This window comes from Biomphalaria glabrata, chromosome 7 (assembly GCF_947242115.1).
Source record: "Biomphalaria glabrata chromosome 7, xgBioGlab47.1, whole genome shotgun sequence".
Lineage (NCBI taxonomy): Eukaryota > Metazoa > Mollusca > Gastropoda > Planorbidae > Biomphalaria > Biomphalaria glabrata.
The window spans coordinates 25,460,365-25,481,140 of NC_074717.1; the positions used below are offsets into that span (position 1 = coordinate 25,460,365).

General features: G+C 35.5%; 1 protein-coding gene across 1 annotated transcript; it reads right to left on the reverse strand.

Moving 5' to 3' along the window:
• Positions 1 to 1,597: 1,597 nt before the first annotated feature.
• LOC106052857 (EMILIN-1-like) lies at positions 1,598 to 18,021 on the reverse strand. The gene is made up of 4 exons (XM_056036065.1): positions 17,466 to 18,021; positions 14,607 to 14,709; positions 9,122 to 9,336; positions 1,598 to 1,965 (listed from the first exon to the last, which is right to left on the reverse strand). Exons 1-4 carry the CDS (start codon positions 17,700 to 17,702, stop codon positions 1,759 to 1,761), a joined length of 762 nt encoding a protein of 253 aa, XP_055892040.1. The 5' UTR covers positions 17,703 to 18,021; the 3' UTR covers positions 1,598 to 1,758.
• Between the last annotated feature and the right edge of the window lie 2,755 nt (positions 18,022 to 20,776).

Here is a 20,776-nt window from a genome sequence, read left to right on the forward strand (position 1 = left end):
CCCCGTCATTACATTATGACTTTATTATGTATGTATCTTGTACTATTTTATGTCGATGATATATCTTCATATATTATTATTAATGCCGCTATGGTTGTCTACATTTGAAACTATAGTTATTATATTTAATTTGTTATGTTTCATCCATTCCTGTATTTTAGTGATTGATGTAAACAATAACCTTTAGTGAATCTAAGTACTGTCTAAGAACTTAGATCGCAGCGCTCTAAACTTACAGAGCCCATGTGAAATTAATTATTTCACATTTCTGTTGTATATCCCTCATACATGTTATTATGTCTCCCACCCTTGTGAACTTATAGTTCCTTGGATGAATGTAATTTTGATTAACTATATCAAACCCTTATTACTGTAGCCATATCCCTAATATTTTATTTTCATCTTATCCTTTAGTATATAATATGCTCATTCCCCATTTTACTGTAACTGATTACTTATCGTCGTAATCAAATTTAATGGATGAATCTTGACAAGTATCATCCTACATTGTACTATAGCACATGTATTGTGGTTATCTTACTTATATCCTTTGTTATTGAGTTGTATGCGTACTTTAAAGTTTTATACATGATTGTCTTAAATGCCTTATTGGGGTTGATACCAATGCCTACATCTGAATGATTGCAAGGCATATGGGAATCCCTACTCAATGCCTTTAGGAGGTTCCTAATTGTATGTCTTATCCCCAGCCTGGTTGCTACCCCCGATTGCTACCCCCATTTGCTACACACGATTGTTACAACTACCAGATCTCCATAGAAAGCTGTAACCGGAGCAGACCACACCAGATACCCCCCCCCCCAATTACATACCTGTTAGCAAGAAGGCATTGCCTACTGTCCTTGGCCTTAACATATTGCCCAGTGTCCACAGTGCCTTATACTGCCCAGTATCATCTGCCCAGTACCAGCCCAAACTGTCCACTGCCCAATAGCTATTGACTAATGCCGACAGATTAGAGCAACCTTCGCAGCAGAAGATAAAGTGGTGTTGAGTTAGCACGGCTCTCTACGAGCTAGAGATCACAGCTGAGAGATCGTCCCACTACAACTTAGTCTGCAGCACCAACCATCTCTACTGCTAAACAGGCAGCGGCCCCACCCTAGAGCCAGTTTGCCTACAGCATAGAGACTACCCCGAGCCGACGTCCTAAGACAGAGCCGGATGACTCATCCTTCTGAGTGCCAGTCCTACGACCGCCAGAAGACGACCCACGGGCTAGCAGCTAAGAAAATAAGTAGCCAGACATAGGAACATTCTTCTCTTCCAATCACTCACCAATTAGCAATCCATGATGAGCACTTATGTTAGATATTAACACCTTCATTTCATTTCTTAATTATAATTTTACTTGATCATTTATCTTTTGTAAACTTTCATTTATTAAATTATTTTTATTTATAAACGTATGATATTGGTCTGTTCTTACTGTTAGTTGCGGTGTGACTGTACAAAATCTTATATGTGAGCGGGATAAAATAATAAAATTTCCCCTAGACCTAAACAAACAGCCCAAATAATAACTAATTTAACATCTCGTCACAAATATATAATTAACGAACGACTTAAAATAGAGTAGTATTTGAAATGATTTATTCAATATATAGAAAGCTGTAACCAGCTTATCTCTAATCTGTAAAACACAGATTTATGAACACTTTCGGAGAACAGTCTTTTAGCATTAAATATTTGTCAATTCTGAATCACATCACTGATCAGCTCTTCTTTGAGAGGAAGTTATTCAGAGGGGCGGATGAGTGCCCCAGAAAATGTGCTGTAGTAGCCGTGGACATGGTTGCCTCCTTGGTACAAAAGGCGAACCCACACAGAGTCGCCGGTGCGAAGGTCGACCACGGCTGCGTTGCTCCCGCTGCCGTGGGCGTCGTGCGCCCCTGAGTAGATTCGGGCCACTTCTTTGTCGTTCACAATGATGGCTGTCTCAACCTGAAACATTCGTAACATACACATGAATGAACATACGGTGCCTGTTATTTAAAGATATACATTTGATTGGATATTGAAGATCACTACGATATACTAAACAATGTCAAGGACGATATACTCAACAATGTCAAGGACGATATACTAAACAATGTCAAGGACGATAGATTGAACTTTGCTGTTGCCAACTAAATAACAAAGAATTGAACTTTGCTGTTGCCAACTAAATAACAAAGAATTGAACTCCAGTTTTAACACTATCTCAATGCAAGTCAGTTAATCTTCATATCGAATTACCACTAGTTAGTTGCCCATTTGTTTTTAAATAAGTCCTAGAGTGAAAGTCTAGCACATCCTCTGTAGTGCAATTAGTTTGTGCTAGAAACTGAAGAGGTTAGAACATTGGATTTTGAAGTACTTAAAAGTGCACAAAAAATATCGATATTTTTTTTTAAAAAAAGCATATCGGCACTTCCTTTGTATTTGTGACTAGAATCTAGAACTCTAAAAGTACCAACGAATCTCTCTCCAACTGAATGTCTACTGCAAATTCTTTCAACAAAGTGGGGTGGCGAGTTTTTCTTACAGTTCAACTACATCAGGCATTGTGATATCGCTCAGGGTTTAAGGTTAATTCACGTGAAAGTGTTTTTTTAAACCTATAATACAAGCAGGCCGGAAGTACAGACTGTGTTCTCACGCTCTCGAGCCTCCACAAACAGAAAAATGTAAACAAAAAATATTTCGAAATATTTATATCTAACAAAAGTTAGATTGAATTTACAACTTAGTCTATTTCTTTCTTTAAAAATGTAAAGTATGTTTTAAGGTGATATATTAATGGAGTTCAGTGCATTTTTAGTAAACTGTTCTTAAGAGGGAAGGGGCCTTCACAAAGATCCTACCCAGTGCCTCCACTTTTTAAATCCGGCATTGAATATAACCTTAGATAGCTTCGATATTAACACTTTGATTCAGTGGCAATTTTTTTTTTGCTGCAGATATCTGCCAACCACTGTCAAAAGTAGCAATCAATCCTTTCTTTTTAATAGGTTCCTTATTGCTGTTAATTCTGTGTAAATTATGCATATTAGCTTTCCTTTCTAGCTAAAGATTATTAATTTAACAGTTAGAGTGGAAAAAAATTGGCTTAATGTATTCGTGTTTGGTAGCAAGCTAAACAATAAATCAGCTGAAATCAGCACTAAATCGCTAACATTGACAGGAAAACTCAACGTTCTTAGTTGAAATAATCATTGCGAGTGTTACATATCTTTCAAACCATGGTCCGGAAAACGAATGGAATCGGACGAAGCTCACTGATTATAAAGAGTATTTTAATCCGACAAATTTTTTTTTTCAGAATCTTATGTATGCAAGTATATCAGGTAGAAACATAATCATGAACAGTGGTGGACTAGGTGTCAAAATCGGTTAATCGGCCCAGACATTTCTATACAATACGGCCCACAAATTGTATATCATATGATGGACATCCATCTGTCCTCAAAATCATTATGTTAAGTTTGAGAATGTATAGTACTCATGCTCTATATCTTTATAAGAAATATAGGCATTATGTTGTTTTTTAGTCGCTCAGTGTGAAGGTCCTAAAGGGATGAAGCCTACTAGTAGCACTGTCTGCAGATGTATGCTATAACATTAAGTCGGAAAATGTGTTAGATTAAATTAGTATTACACTGTCGAGTCTGTAAAAGGTTTTAACATGACAGTTCTTATCTTATATATCACAGACGTTACTTAAAAAAAGATAATTACGTTTTCATTTGTCAATCTAGTCATGCATATTAATCAATGACCTCAACTCTGCTAAGTCGATGGTTTTTCTGTTGATTCAGGATCTATAAGAGAATATTATAGAACTTTTAGTGCTTGCGATAGTGGCATTCATGAGGCCCTTTAAGTGGCCATAGCGGCTCATTAGGGTACTAACCCACTGGGCATTTGCCCCGAATGCCCATATAGCCAGTCCGCCCCTGATCATTGGTCTAAGTCGTTCTCCTTGCTTTGAAAATGGAAATTCTTAATGTTGTTTTTGTGAAACAGAAGAATCCTAATTTTAAATGTTAACAAGTTCTTTACATTGAAAGGAGCGATAAATCTGAATCACATTTTTGTTTTATTTCTTTGACACGGTATCATAAATTCTTCAAAGCTCATTTGAACACAAGATATTGATTCTAAGCCTTTGCTAGTCTAAGAGATTTGTAGCAATTTATACAACAGAATTTGGCAGTGGCGTAGTTCACCTAATGTAGAATGTAGGGGCGCTTCCTGTCCTGCATTATTGGTAACCCTCAAAAATGTATTTTTTTATGAGTATTTTTACTTTTATTACGAAGTCAGTGTTACTCATTACGACATAAAGTTGAGTCCAAGCAGTCCATCTCTGACCATCAAGAGGGTTCATTGATATGGACAAACTGCTCCCCCCCCCCTTTTTTTTTTCCATTTTACAAAAAGGAGGGGTGATTAAAAGTGACGTACATTCGAAAAAAGGATGGGGGGGGGACACGAGGACAAAAAAGTATTTTTTACAAAGCTTATATCAACTCACTATGTCTGTCCGTCAGTCTGTCAGGTAAAAAACATTTTTTTCTCCCATTTCCCATTTTCGGATCAGGTTTAAACTTTGCAAAATTATTTATTGAATCTGACAAGACATAAATCAATTGCCGGTGATTAAATATTTTGTTTGATTTTGAAATAAGGGGAAAATGCTACTTAATGAGAAATGAGGATATATATATATATATATATATATATATATATATATATATATATATATATATATATCCTCTTATTGTTCTACTATAATAAACAGCTATTATAATCGTATTAACGAAATATTTAGCACAATCAGGTACCAGGCTTCAATAAATTAAATCTACACTATTCACTACTTTCAAGGTAAAAATACACTAAATAACAAGGTTACAAAAGACAGTGTGTGTGGAAACACAAACTCAAAATCGGCCCCCGAAGTGGTCCACCCAGGCAGGCTTCAATATTTTCAGAAAGAACATCCGAATGAAATTATATCAAAGACAAATGAGAGATAAGAATGAAGAAAGAAGGTTAACAGATCTTGTGTAGTGCCCCAACGGTCCCGCAGATCAAAGGATAGGTGGAAGTGAATGTGAACCTGGCCTAACTAGATCCCCTTTCAGACCTTACACTTGTGGTCTATAAGGCAGATGATGTAAAGTTCATCTGTTTTTGTGGCCTACGGTTAACGAGGGTGTCATGTAGCCAGCACAACGACCAACCGCCTATGCTTTTCCCCAAATAATGTCAGGTACCCATTAGAGCTGAGTGGACTCAGAGGCGCCCAAAGATTCCAAAGTTGAAAATCCCAGTCTTCACCAGGATTCGAACCCGGGACCCCCGGTTCGGAAGCCAAGCGCTTTACCGCTCAGCCACCGCGCCTCCCCTGGCCTAACTGATGTCTTATAATTGATCTAATTGTTTTGAAAAGGCTCAATCTCTTATTCGAATCCTCAAAAAAATAATATAAAAAAATTTCCGCAATAAAATTTTTTTTTCAGAAAAATGAAGTTTATAAGATTACTATTCATTTTAAATTAGGTCTAACTTATAATGCGTACAAATTAGATTTTTCTCTTTAAAAAACTGCTTGCATAACTGATTTTTAAAATTAGATTTTTCGCTTTCAGAAAAAAAAAGTAGCCGTTGCATCAGAACTTTGAATGGTCTAAAATATTGTGATGTCGGATTTTCAATATCTTTTCTAGTTTACGAGATCTAAACGGGACGGACGGACAGACGGACAGAAATTTCGCACTTAACTAATAGCGTCTTTTCCCCTTTCGGGAGAAGGTAAAAATCAGTCTTATGGTTCATTTCAAGTCAAATAATTAAGTTGTAACCATAACCTTTTCAACAGTGACAAAAAAATTCAACAAATATTTGGAAAAAAAAACAAAAAAAAAACAAATAGTGTAGACTTCTGTTTAGAACCGTTAAGTTTCACTTCAGTTTGTATGTAACTAATGTTAGATCTAGATGTCCTCTATATTTAGGTATTAAAGATCGGAGCTTCATACATGACCGAAAAACTATAAATTGCAAGCCAACTTTGGTGTATCCTGTGTACAAAATAAAGGAAGTGTTCATAAGCTAGTATTTTTTAAAAGGTTAATAAATTATTGTCTGCAAGGTAAGCACTAATGGTGTACAGAAGAATAAATTGTTTAAGCTGTTCCGTTTGTAACTTTTATGTAGTTGGCAATTTTGAAGTTCAATTTAGAGTCCTGGGCATTGTTTAGTTTAGTGTGAAAACCTCCAAAAGACTAAAAATATTCAAACAATGTAAGTTCTACAATTTTACTTTAAAACGTTGGATAATTTCATTGCACTGAAAAAAATAACGTTATTTTTGTAACGGAACGAAACCTTTTCTTCTAGTTTGAAGACTTGTCTGAGAATGTTGTCTTATACATGTGAACACTGCACACATTAGGTGGATTGTGTGTTTAACAATTGAAAGTAAGCTCATTTCCAAGTGAGAATGGCTGGGAAGTTAAAAGTCGAAATCGCTCTCTTGGGACTTGGAATGTTTTATTGTGTGAGTCTGTGAGTGTTTTGAAATGAAAAGAAGGGCGAAAAAAGAGAGAGAGAAAGAGAGAGAGAGAAACTGTGGCTTATGTGTGACTGAAGATGTAGGGGAGAGTCACTTCGAAAGAGTCCGTTTCGGGTAGTGGAAACGACAAGGCGCCCCATAATCCATTTGACCGTTGAGGAGGATTTCTCTCAACATACAGTTGTTAAATGAGAGCGCTTCACCCCTAGTACTGTCTGAAGGTTTCCCAAAATATGTGACACCTTTACTGGGTTGAATCACATCGTTATTCGTATTGCAATACTTACCAATCTACCAGTAATAGCACTATTTACAAATCTGCCAATTATTGCACTGCATACCACTCTACCAGTAATAGCACTATTTACAAATCTACCAGTAATAGCACTATTTACAAATCTGCCAATTATTGCACTGCATACCACTCTACCAGTAATAGCACTATTTACAAATCTACCAGTAATAGCACTATTTACAAATCTGCCAATTATTGCACTACATACCACTCTACCAGTAATAGCACTACTTACAAATCTACCAGTAATAGCACTATTTACAAATCTGCCAATTATTGCACTACATACCACTCTACCAGTAATAGCACTATTTACAAATCTGCCAATTATTGCACTACATACCACTCCACCAGTAATAGCACTACTTACAAATCTACCAGTAATAGCACTATTTACAAATCTACCAGTAATAGCACTATTTACAAATCTACCAATTATTGCACTACATACCACTCTACCAGTAATAGCACTACTTACAAATCTACCAGTAATAGCACTACTTACAAATCTACCAGTAATAGCGCTATTTACAAATCTGCCAATTATTGCACTACATACAAACCTACCAATTATCGCACTACTTACAAATCGATCAGTTATTGCACTACTTACAAAGCTATCAATTATCACACTACTTTCAAATCGATCAGTTATTGAGCTACTTACAAAGCTATCAATTATTGCATTACATACGAATCTAACAGTTATTGCACTGCTTACAAATCTAACAATTATTGAGCTACTTACAAATCTACTCATTATTGCACTACAAACAAATCTACCAATTATTGCACTACATACCACTCTACCAGTAATAGCACTACTTACAAATCTACCAGTAATAGCACTACTTACAAATCTACCAGTAATAGCGCTATTTACAAATCTACCAGTAATAGCACTACTTACAAATCTACCAGTAATAGCGCTATTTACAAATCTACCAGTAATAGTACTACTTACAAATCTACCAGTAATAGCACTACTTACAAATCTACCAGTAATAGCACTACTTACAAATCTACCAGTAATAGCACTATTCACAAATCTACCAGTAGTAGCGCTATTTACAAATCTACCAGTAATAGCACTACTTACAAATCTACCAGTAATAGCACTACTTACAAATCTACCAGTAATAGCACTACTTACAAATCTACCAGTAATAGCACTACTTACAAATCTACCAGTAATAGCACTACTTACAAATCTACCAGTAATAGCACTATTTACAAATCTACCAGTAATAGCACTACTTACAAATCTACCAGTAGTAGCGCTATTTACAAATCTACCAGTAATAGCACTACTTACAAATCTACCAGTAATAGCACTACTTACAAATCTACCAGTAATAGCACTACTTACAAATCTACCAGTAATAGCACTACTTACAAATCTACCAGTAATAGCACTACTTACAAATCTACCAGTAATAGCACTACTTACAAATCTACCAGTAATAGCACTACTTACAAATCTACCAGTAATAGCACTACTTACAAATCTACCAGTAATAGCACTACTTACAAATCTACCAGTAATAGCACTACTTACAAATCTACCAGTAATAGCACTACTTACAAATCTACCAGTAATAGCACTACTTACAAATCTACCAATAATAGCACTACTTACAAATCTACCAGTAATAGCGCTATTTACAAATCTGCCAATTATTGCACTACATACAAACCTACCAATTATCGCACTACTTACAAATCGATCAGTTATTGCACTACTTACAAAGCTATCAATTATCACACTACTTTAAAATCGATCAGTTATTGAGCTACTTACAAAGCTATCAATTATGTAATCACAACAAATTTCCGTAAGGATCAATAAAGCAGTCTTAGTCTTAGTCTTATTACATACGAATCTAACAGTTATTGCACTACATATAAATCTACCAATTATTGTATTACTTACAAATCGATCAGTTATTGCATTACATTCGGATCTAACAGTTATAGCACTACTTACAAATCTACTGATTAATGGAATTGCAACTCAATTAGAATTTAAAAAAAAAAAGAAGACAAAAATTGTTATACTATTCATTATAGTATTAGAGTGCAATTAGCATTTATCTTCCCCATACCCCGGCCGCCACACTATGGCTTCTCTCTCACCCACATATGGACTAGTCCCCTCTAACTTTGGTATCCATGTATCTCCACTACATACATGATTACATTGGTATAGAACTAAAGATGGTTACATACAATAAACTTACCTTGGTGTTATAGCCCGAGAGTATAGTGGCGTGGAGAATATAGGTGCCCGAGACGGGTGCCGTGAATTTGCCGGAGTCCGCATCGTAGGCGTTTCCGTTGTTGGTGAGAACGGTGTCGAACACCACAGTGTCCAAAGGTTTTAACTCTCGGTTGTAGCTGAGCTTGACGGAGAAGGCGACCGAGGCTTTGGAGGCAGAGGCTTGTGAATTGGGAGCTGAGGATCAAACCAGGAATATAAATACAAATGTATACTGTATCTTAAATGAATGCCTACGAATCTTGTGGAAGAAACTGATGTTTTGAGGTCTGTGGCTTGTGAGTTTGGAGCCCAGAATTAAGACGCGAAAAAGAAATATTATATTCAATAAGTTTCTATGAGTTCCGGGAGACCTGTGGGCTGGACTATTTATTTTTTTATTTTTATTTTCTCGGACTAAGTCATAACTGACTCATCAAATAACGATTTCTTATGATGTGAGGTACAGTCTTACATTTTAAATGGGTCCTATAATGTAAACGTGCTTCTGTAAACTGGCTTGAGTATTTTATTTTACTTAAAATCACTTTACATTTTACTTTAAATCATTTACCTACATTTAAACATTAATCTTTCTCAAATTTCCCCAGGGCCGGCCTTAAGCCGATTCGGCTGGCTGCTCCAATTGGGCCTCGCGCCTGGCATATCACTATCAGTCATGGCTCTTGTCACAGGCTTTTAAAAAATTGTAGGACTTAATAGGGTTAACATATTTAGTGAATCATAAATCATACGATTGACGTAAGTTGAATTGACCCACTGGCGTCTATTGCATTTGTGTTGCCCCCAGGACTTCCTGAGCATGTTGAATAATAAACGTTGATACAATGAATTTTTTTTTTTTAATTAGAAGAGGGACCTCGCAAGCATCCATTAAATAGGGCACCGCATTTAGTAATGCCGACCCTTTATTTCCCCTCCCAACCACCTAATAATGTTGTTCTACCCTCCTGAAGTTCTCTGCTTCTTACACTAGTGTGAAGCAGAGAAGGCAGTATGTGGGGCCCTAGGCGAGTGTTTTATGTGGAGCCGAACTAACTAATCCCAAACTTTATGCATAAATATCATGCTAAGAATACAAAGTCCTTGTTAAGGAGACTTTAGAATAAAACCAAAACACTGTATTACAGTCTAAAGCGTATTAATACGAAGCATTTAAATACTTGTTAGAGGCCCTGAATATTTGTATGATGGTAACCAACGGTGCATTCCAGCCTCCGTAGCCTCATCGTGGAAACGTCCGACAGGGGAATTCGATAGGGTAATGAATAGAATAGGCCAAACAAGCGGTGATGGTCCTCCCATGTAACGGGACGGTACATAATATGAATGAGGTGTCCCCACTTGGATTCGGCCTCCGGCCTTCACATAAAGGAAGGAACTTATGATGATGGCTCAAGGAACCGTGTCTCGTGAAATTGGACGTGATAATATGATCATCTAGTTGATGGGGGCGGGGGGGACCTCCAGACAGAGAGGTCGATGAAGAGCCAATATCCTACGTGATAAAAGCCTTTCCTGGTTCAAAGATTTAAGGGTTATATAAGGGAACATTCTCGACCCTCAAGGACACTTCAGTGATGGTGACCAAAGAATACCCAATCCAATCAGGAGCGGAACTTTTAAAGGTCGCCTCCATTCACACACACTCCCCCTCATAGTCTGTCTATGGGTGAAGTTATACGCCTCTGCAAGCTGTGTTGGCCATTACAGGTTTTCTGTGCTTCTGGTAGGAGCAGACGTTGATTTAGGTTACTTACTTAGTATGTAGGCTTGTACTTGGTCAAAGAATTCCCATACCCGAATGCCCAAACCAAATTCGTTCTAATTTTAATAAAATAAAAGTGTTAACATTTACAATTTAATAGGAATTAATTAAATGTATATAAAAATAAACTGTATGATAAATTTACATTGTAGCACCAGGGTTGTTTGTTTTCTCTTCCTATTGATGTTGATTTATAATGTTACTTGTTTCGTTTTTCATTGCTTGAATGTCTAGCTTTGACTCGGTTCTTTGTTGTTAAACTATATCATTGTGTGTCATTGTAAAGTTGAGATCTAACTCAAACCTATCTGTCAGTGAGCTACATGACTTGCTTATATAAGTACTTAAGGACTGGTGAAATCCCAAAATAGGATCTTCGGTGAAGTTCAAAGCCATCACAGACTTACAGTACAGGTAATGCCAGATTTGCCTTTGTCATATAGTGGAAGTCAAACAATTGTTTGGTGTCATTTGTAAACTTTAATAAATGAGATGGAATTTAAAGACATTTGAATTTGGCATTTTGTCGTTAAAGAAAGAATTCTGATATGTTGAGTGTTAAATTAATTAAACTGATGACAATATTAATTAGCAGCTTAATGCTAAAAGGTTTTTAAAAATTACAAGTTAACAATTATTTTTAATAATAGGCGCTAGATATTTAAAAACGTTTTCCTTTAATTATCGCAATTTTTGTTTAAACTTTAAATCTAAAAATGTAGAAAGACACTCTTGGCGTGTCATCGCATGTCCAACTGGAAAAAAAGAATTTCTCATATAGAAGAAAACAACAAATAAACACGTTTTCGATTCCAGCCTATATAACATGCATTTTATTCATCTAACTATACTAACTTAACTAAATGAAAACAAGATAACAAACTTTAGTTTACGATAAATAAAACAAAAAGAAACTTTATTTACATACAAAAATAAATCAATAATAAAATATAATATATACACTAACTTGACTAATCACTACTACTGAACCCATCAACTAACTAAAACCCTCTAAATCTACACCACTACAAACACTAACAAACTAACCAAACCAACTATCTAACTAAATCACTACAACTACTACCCTAGACCTAGATCGACACTACAAAAAACAAATAACACTAGCTTCCCTAGAATTAGATCTAGAATAGAATTTTCAATAGATCTACAGAAACAATAACAAAACTATCAATAGCAGAAACTAAATAACACTAGATCTAGATTCCCTAGAATTACAATAGATCTACAACAGCAGTTATAAGCAACAGCTATTTCAGCAGAGTAATTGCAGCAGCTAAAAGCAGCTAAAAGCAGTAATATTCAGCAGCTAAAAGCAGCTACAATAGCAGGCCGTCCCAGGTACAGAAATATAAAATAATTACACAACAGACCACAAAGATCTTCAGCTGTCACACAGACAGATATTGTACTGACCACTGGTCAAATGTACACTGAATTGTTTCAAGACAGCATGTAGTACCTTACTTTTATACTATCCCGCACTAACCTATATAAATATGCGGAAGTACAATTATAAAATCTGACACTAACCTATAAAAATAAAATATATAAAAATAGATCTAACCTATACAACAAAAATACATTTTAAAAATAGCTAAAATTACATATAAAACTAGCTCTGGAAGCGCAAGCTCACATAAATATACCCTACCCTTTGTTTGAACAATATTCTATTTGATCTAACGTTATAACCTTCATATCCCATTGCGCTTTCACCTGTCCTCTAGTCTGTTAAACCGTTGGGGCATTAAATATCATCTGACAACAGACTCTACATTGCTGTCTTAAGCAATGAAATAGGTACTATGAGAAGGTTAGAGGCCTTTACCTATACACAATTATATAGCCTAATTGAAATTAAATTGTTGGAATTATGAAGTTTGAAGTATACACTCATTATAAAAACATCAATTACATTTGTGTAAAAGTTACTTAGCAACACTTGTAATTGTATCTTTTCAGTTCATTAGTCCAAGAGTTAAACAACATTACCCGTCTTAATGAAATGCAAAGAACATTTTGATAAAAGGAAATATTTTGTTTCGCTCTTTTGTTCAACGTATCTCCCATGAATGAGTCAGAACTGAACTTAATTATTTATGTTTTGACTTCTTTAGTATATTTTATAAGGGACATCACTACATGACAACACTTTTAGTAGCTTTAAAAAGTACAACTCATTAATTTGATTTTTACAAAGCTTATATCAACTCAAGTCTGTTTGTCTGTCTGGTACAAGTTTGTACACGTTATTTCTCCCACAAGTTGTGGGCCACAACCAATCTTAGATCCAGTTGAAATGTTACACAATTATTTCTTATAGCTGGCAAAACAAGGATCAATATAACATACACACCTCAGTGAATTAACTATAGGTGATTAATTATTTTGTTTGGTATCAAACAAGAGCGAGAAATTGAACTTAAAATATTTCATGGTATAAATTGAATTACTACCCTTTTGGAGGCTTGAGCCCTGAGTTTGAATTCAAGTCCTACCCTTTTGGAGGCTTGAGCCCTGAGTTTGAATTCGAGTCCTACCCTTTTGGAGGCTTGAGCCCTGAGTTAATTCGAGTCCTACCCTTTTGGAGGCTTGATCCCTGAGTTTGAATTCGAGTCCTACCCTTTAGGAGGCTTGAGCCCTGAGTTTGAATTCGAGTCCTACCTTTTTGGAGGCTTGAGCCCTAAGTTTGAATTCGAGTCCTACCCTTTTGAGGGCTTGAGCCCTGAGTTTGAATTCGAGTCCTACCTTTTTGGAGGCTTGAGCCCTGAGTTTGAATTCGAGTCCTACCCTTTTGGAGGCTTGAGCCCTGAGTTTGATTTCGAGTCCTACCTTTTTGGAGGCTTGAGCCCTGAGTTTGAATTCGAGTCCTACCCTTTTGGAGGCTTGAGCCCTGAGTTTGAATTCGAGTCCTACCTTTTTGGAGGCTTGAGCCCTGAGTTTGAATTCGAGTCCTACCCTTTTGGAGGCTTGAGCCCTGAGTTTGAATTCGAGTCCTACCTTTTTGGAGGCTTGAGCCCTGAGTTTGAATTCGAGTCCTACCCTTTTGGAGGCTTGAGCCCTGAGTTTGAATTCGAGTCGTACAACTTTGTTAAAAAGCGATCACGGTAACTTTCACGCAAATACCCCCCCCCCCCGCCCCCCACGTTCCCAACTGGTCCAGACAATTGCTAGGATCATAGCGCATTGAGAAATCTAAAAGCATGAGAATTGAAATAAAAACAATTGGTAAAAATATTTCTAATCGCACAGATTTGTTTTTGTTCGTCTAGATCTGTTACAACTTTAATGACACGACTGATCCAAACTAAATGATACAATTACACTTTATATAAACATTGTTTTTTTTAGGTATTTTTTACATTATTCTTTTTTTTTAAACTAAAATACATTTTTCACAATTTCAAAATATTCTCTTGAGCAGGTTTTTAAACTAATGACACAGTTGGTTAATGACAAATTTGCTTTGTAAGTTAAAAGTGTATTCCCAACAACCCAAGTGCCTCCAAAACATTTTTCGGCAGTAAAATAAGCAAGGATCATCATCATGGTATTGTCTAGCATTGGCCCAACGTAGACCCAGAGTTTAGAATAAATGAAAAAGAAAAGAAAAGGAGCATGGCAGAGAATAGGTCTATTAGCATAGAGATAGTCTAACCTTGTGTCAGTCTGCTTGTGTTGGACAGGAACAGAGTCCTCAGTTCATACAGTTCAGCTACATATGTGTCCAGTACGGCTCTCAGGGCCAGCCGTTGGTTGATCTGTGGGATAAGTAAAAAGTTAAGTGAGGGGCTATCTTGACTATTAGGGGTAGGGGATGGGGAAGGAATAGTCAGCAGACGCAAACAAAGCTAAGAGTGAGAGAGAAAGAGAAAGAAAAAAGAGAAGAAGAGTCTCTATGAATGAATAAATAGAAGATAATTTGAGCTATAATGAATCTTTTTTTTTTTCATTTCTCACAAGTATACTTTCACAGAGAGAAAGAAAACACAAATATACTCTCTCTCTCTCTATCTCTCTCTTTTCATGGCTTCCTTCTTTCTCGATCTCTCTCACACACACACATAAATAATATATTATTCTAAATAAGACGCACATACATAAAATATCTATTACCTTTTTTTAAACATCTCCAAACAGAATATTGAGCAAAGAATCAAGAAACCAAAAGTTAATGCTTCATAAAAAAACAAAATTAAATTTACTTTAACTTTTTATTCAACCCCGGCGACATTTCAGCATAAAAAAAATGACATTATCACGAAAGAACAAGATGCCATAGAATTGTCAATATTATTTTTTTTCTAGGAAACAAGAAATATTGAAGTAAAGATGTGCATTCAAAAACTGAACAGAATCGCAGACGACATTCACCTTGCGCTCAGCGTTCCCACCAAAAAAACAAAATAAAAATAAAAACCTTATTTTGGCCTAAGACACGCATGATAATAATCTTCTTATATCTTTTTAGTGGTGTTGCTTTTTTTTTTTTGTTCTACTTTTTTCTCCATAAATTATTTTTTAAAAAAGAGAGAACTTCAATGGATTTAAAGGTTGGAAGAGTTCTTAAAAATTGATTTTGTGTAATGAAAATTATCAAATTCTATAAAGTAAGACTCGATTCTGACATTCTAGATGTAATCTCTAGCACAGAGATAAATACATAAGCACTCATATATATAAAATATGGTTAATTGATTATTGGTAATTAATTATTTTTTTTGGTATCCCAAACAAGGAAAAGAATTTGTACTTGACTGAAGTGGTGGTACACGTTGAATTATTCCACTTTATACATCGTCGTCTGAGTCATACCGAAGACAACATGGTAAATAAAACGAGACTATAGAAACAATAGATAGCTATAAAATTTTCCATGTTTATAGGCTCTCCACTAGCAGAGTGGTTACCGTGTTGGCTTGAGATGCCTGGGAAGGCTTAAGTCCGAATTCAGGTCGTTCCCCCTAATTTTTTATTTTACTTGAGCCCTCTTTCTGAAAGTCAGTTGACATCTTTCCATTGCTTCTTTCTCATTCAGTTATTCAGTATGCTCCCCTTTTATGCTACAATTTTCATTTTGTCCTCTTTATCTCTCTTTATAACTCTATATCTCTCTTTATCTCCCCTTTATATGCTGTTTCTATTTTGTACACGGATACACCAAAAAGATAGCTATTTTTTTCCCGCCATGTGTTAAAAAAACTCAAATAGTCTCATGAGACGGACATTTTTCAGTTGTTTTTTTTATTTTACAATTTTCTCGTTGTATTATTTTTTTTTACTTTCTTTTCAAGTACTACTAAACTCTCTTCTTCAAGTTTTAGAGTTAGATAGTCCATTTGGCCGCGATGTTTAGTGCTTTTTAAAGTAGCATTACATTTTAGAATAGACAAAAATGCTCCTATAAGTTTTACGCTCGATAATTATTTTTGCTACAAAATATAATAGGATCATATTTGCATTGAGCCTTTCAGGTCGTTTATTTTTTTAGATAATTTAAAACAGAAAGTCCTTTCGTATTATTTGATAATAACTTAGTATTAACTCATTGACATGCGCCTTTGTTTTTTCAATGCTTATATCAGCTGACGGAGTTGTTGTTTTTTTTGTCTGGTACAAATTTTGTACACGTTATTTCTACCAAGTCCCATTTTCGGATCAAGTTGAAACCATAGACTTATATATAGATCTACTACTAGACTGGAAACCGGAAATAAATTCTTATCCGCGACTGATTCATCGTGAACATTGTGTAGAAAGTTGGATCAAGGCGTTGTTTTGTCAAGTAGTTTAAAGAAGTCAAGTTGTTTTTTTTTCAACCCTAACATATAATTTTATTTTTTAGATCTAGATCTAGTAATTGATTATCAAAAATACACCCAAAAAAAAATCAAAATTTAGTGTTGCATTCAGTCTTTTGATAAAGAAGATTATGTATCTAAAAATTGCAAAATAATAATTATGAGACGAGAGTAGGACCTACTCTTATTTTTGATGCTCATTTACTAGATCTAGATCTAAAAATTAAATTATAATTTACATAGGTTAGGGTTGAAAAAAAAACAACCAACTTGACTTCTTTGAACTACTTGACAAAACAACGCCTTGATCCAACTTTCTACAAAATGTTCACGAGCGATCAGTCGCGGATAAGAATTTATTTCCGGTCAAAAAGTCTCCATGTCCAGTCTAGATATAGTATATATAAGTCTATGGTTGAAACTGTGTTAATAATTGTGCCTAACAAAACCCGAATGAATAAAAGAACGTGTGGCAGACAATTAATTAATAAATTAGTGGTTATCAATTAATTTTGTTTGATTTAGAAGAGGGAAATAAATCTTAAGCATTAAGTGATAGGGCTTAATATGTGCTGTTCTTTCCCTTATATAAGCTTTTTTAAAAATATTTTTCTTATTCTAGTCTGACAAAGCTGATTAATAACATAAACCTATAAAGGGAGCCTATAGAAATATGGAATGATAAAGGAATGTTAATTATATAGGCCACTGCTTACCTCCTCTTTTAAGTCCCTTTTAATCGCAGCCATTTCTCGAATACAAGAGCAGTTTGAGATCGTGGTCGACCAAATGCTTCGGATGTTATCTTCTTCCTTCTTGGGCACGTTGTCCTCCGAGACTCTCATCTTCTCCGATGTCTCCTGGAGCATACCGCGCGGTGTCAAGTTTTGACCTTGAGCACCCCAACTCAAGGTGAGTAACAAAAGGTATACTGCGTGGCCTAAATTAGACATTTTTCTTATTCCGATTTTTAAAAAAATTTAAATAAAACAGCGAACTCCTGATTTCTTTAAAAGGAATGACACTATCTCGTCAAACACTTATTAACGAACATTCAATGTTTTTGTTATGTTTTATATATAAAAGTTTTGATCTATATACAAAGTTTTTCAGATAACAAGGATGTAATTTTTTCCCAGAGCTCTCCAAAAAAGAAATCTAAGCAAGAAACTTTGTCTCACGCTTCAGAGTGTCACAGCATTGTGACTGCGGAGTCCGTGTCATCTTACGGCTCCAACGTGGAGGGGTTTCATTTTTTTTTTAAGGGGAGGTTTTGTTTTGGCCAATTGTTGATTATGGAGCTTGTCTTTCTTTATATGCAAGGAAACTGGGTCAACTGACCTGACATTTTGTCAACATCAACCCCTGTGACAACGTGACCAGGTCTTTCATGTGTGAGTGCTGACCAAGGCACATGTTGTTGACCGCCGTCTGGTGTTGTCGGACAAGGCTCCTAGCCCTTTAGTTACTACTTGCTAGCGAATACAGGTTGGCGTCCATCTTAAGGGGGAAAAGGAAAAGGGGGGGGGGGCAGAAAGAAAGAGAAAGAGAGAAGCACGCAGCTGAAAAACATTAAAAAACATCAACAATTTTTATTTGGTTGTCAAATAACCTCACTGTCCTCCTCCCCTGTGGGGGGAAGGGGGGTGCCTCAAATTTTTAAAATGAAAAGTGTTACTTCAAGAAAACAACTTCTACTTCATACAGAAAAGCTTTAAGAAGGGAAAAGCTACAAGGACGCAAGAAGTTTTCAAAAACACACACAATTAACACTACAAGATCAAAGTTTTTTCTATTTTTTTCAGTACTAAAATGAATACAAGAAGACACATTACGAACCTCCCTTATACTACGCCTCTGTCAAAAGCATAAATTCAAACTCGGCTTTTTTATTTATGTTCTACTGACGTGGACGATCGATTTGGTCTAAAACGGTTGCCAACGTGTGGTCAGTCGTCCGCACAGGAGAACGCTAACTATTGACTCTAGCTTTATTTAGGCCAAAACAGTGTTGCCACAGAAAAAAAAAGAAAGGAATCAATAGATGCTGTTGAATTGGACTGTTACACTAAATATAATGTGCTCATTGATCCAAGAGTCTCCACTTCGAATCCTGTTGATTGCAAGAGTTCATTTTGCAAAATGTTCAGACATACCCCAGGTTCTGACAATCTTTGTGGTAAGCTAGGTTTGAGCTTTGCCCCATTGAGCACTGGGGCTAGAGGGAAACGTAAAATAGATTACTTTGATTGTTGCCCCACGGATCTTTGAGCGGGACCCTGTCGAAAGTTTTCATCACTATTTGAAAAGACTAGAAATAGGCTGTACATGTTTAATCGAATTGATATTTGGCTTACATCTGTCTTGCTTATCATAAACTATTTATATCATATCATATCAAAACTAAATGACTAATTTATCTGTTCAGTTTTAACACTAAATTCATCAGAGATCTACCTTCTTTTTACAAAGCATATATCAATTCACGCTGTCTATCTGCATGTCTGTCTGGTAAAAAGTTTGTACATGTTATTTATCCAACAAGCTCAAGTTTAAACTTTGCAGAATTATTCATTGGTATAGACAAGACACGAACCAATAAAAAATAACTAATTAGTCAATAAATTACTAGTAATTAATTATTTTGTTTCATACTAACAAGGGAAATTAGTCCTTCAGTGTTCAGTATGGCTAAATGTGTAGGGTTTGGTCCCCTTAGATAATTGTAGTCATAATTTCTTCCACACCTATTGTCGGATGAAGATGAAACTTTGAACAATCATTTATTGTAATTAACAGAATCAGTAAAACAAATTAACCAATTAGACAATTTTTTTTTTAAATGGAATAAAGGAGATAACTTATGCATTATATATATATATATATATACTTGCAAATGTGGAGTTCTTTCCCTTAGATACACTTTGTTCTTTTTAAAAAAGGATTTCTTTCTTTTCTTGTATGTTGTTTAATTTTATAGAGACTTATTCTGGTTATGGCATAATTTACAGTATAAGTTTTTTTTTTTTATGAATTACTGATTAAGAAAAATGTGTCCACATCCTTGGTGTATGCATTGATTTGTTTATCTCTTGTGTGGTGGGAGGTCGATTTAAAGGGAGGATGTTGGAGGCCTTTTCAAAGCATCTCACCATCTTTCCCCGTTTTCCTGATTTTTATAATGGTATTTTTCACAGATAAGTTGATTCAAAGTGTTATTATCTGCCCATCTTCTCTTCTGTATTCGTCACTCTGGCAATGTGTCTTACAAGATAATAGCTTTGACCCGTCTTTCTAAAAAATGGAAAATTTGATATAAATGTGCGATTTTATTTCTCGCGAGTGGATTCATTTGAACGGCCGTTCAATCTGGCACAGCCTTCCAATAATTTTAGCCTACTTTCACCGCCTTCACCTATTCCTTAGTCTCTTGAACCGTTGGGGCATCACACCGGATCAGTCAACCGCCATTTTAGCTATTGAAAATTAACACTGCTGAGCAACTCACTTGAGCTGATTGCATGTATGACTCTTTTGTGGACCTGCTTGTCTTTTTGTTCCCTTTATGAATTGTGTCAAGTTTATGTCACCATGTCATTCCTATAGTCTGAATAAATTGTGTCAAGTTTATGTTATCATGTCATTCCTATAGTCTGAATGAATTGTGTCAAGTTTATGTCACCATGTCATTCCTATAGTCTGAATGAATTGTGTCAAGTTTATGTCACCATGTCATTCCTATAGTCTGAATGAATTGTGTCAAGTTTATGTCACCATGTCATTCCTATAGTCTGAATAAATTGTGTCGAGTTTATGTCACCATGTCATTCCAATAGTCTAAATGAATTGTGTCAAGTTTATGTCACTATGTCATTCCTATAGTCTGAATGCGACTTAGGAAATCCAAGTTTAGTTTCCAGGCTTCCCTTACTGTCTCATACATACAAGAAAACGGATATGACTGATGAGTGTAAAAGATTGTTTGACACAAGACATTTACTACTAGTCGACCCACGGCGTAGCATAA

Excerpts from the sequence above, each read along its gene's own strand:
- LOC106052857 (XM_056036065.1), bottom strand. The coding sequence starts at position 17,702 with ATGTCTAATTTAGGCCACGCAGTATACCTTTTGTTACTCACCTTGAGT. Across the intron at positions 14,710-17,465 it reads AAAGGGACTTAAAAGAGGAG|ATCAACCAACGGCTGGCCCT; the intron begins GTAAGCAGTGGC and ends CTTATCCCACAG. Across the intron at positions 9,337-14,606 it reads CACAAGCAGACTGACACAAG|CTCCCAATTCACAAGCCTCT; the intron begins GTTAGACTATCT and ends TTTGATCCTCAG.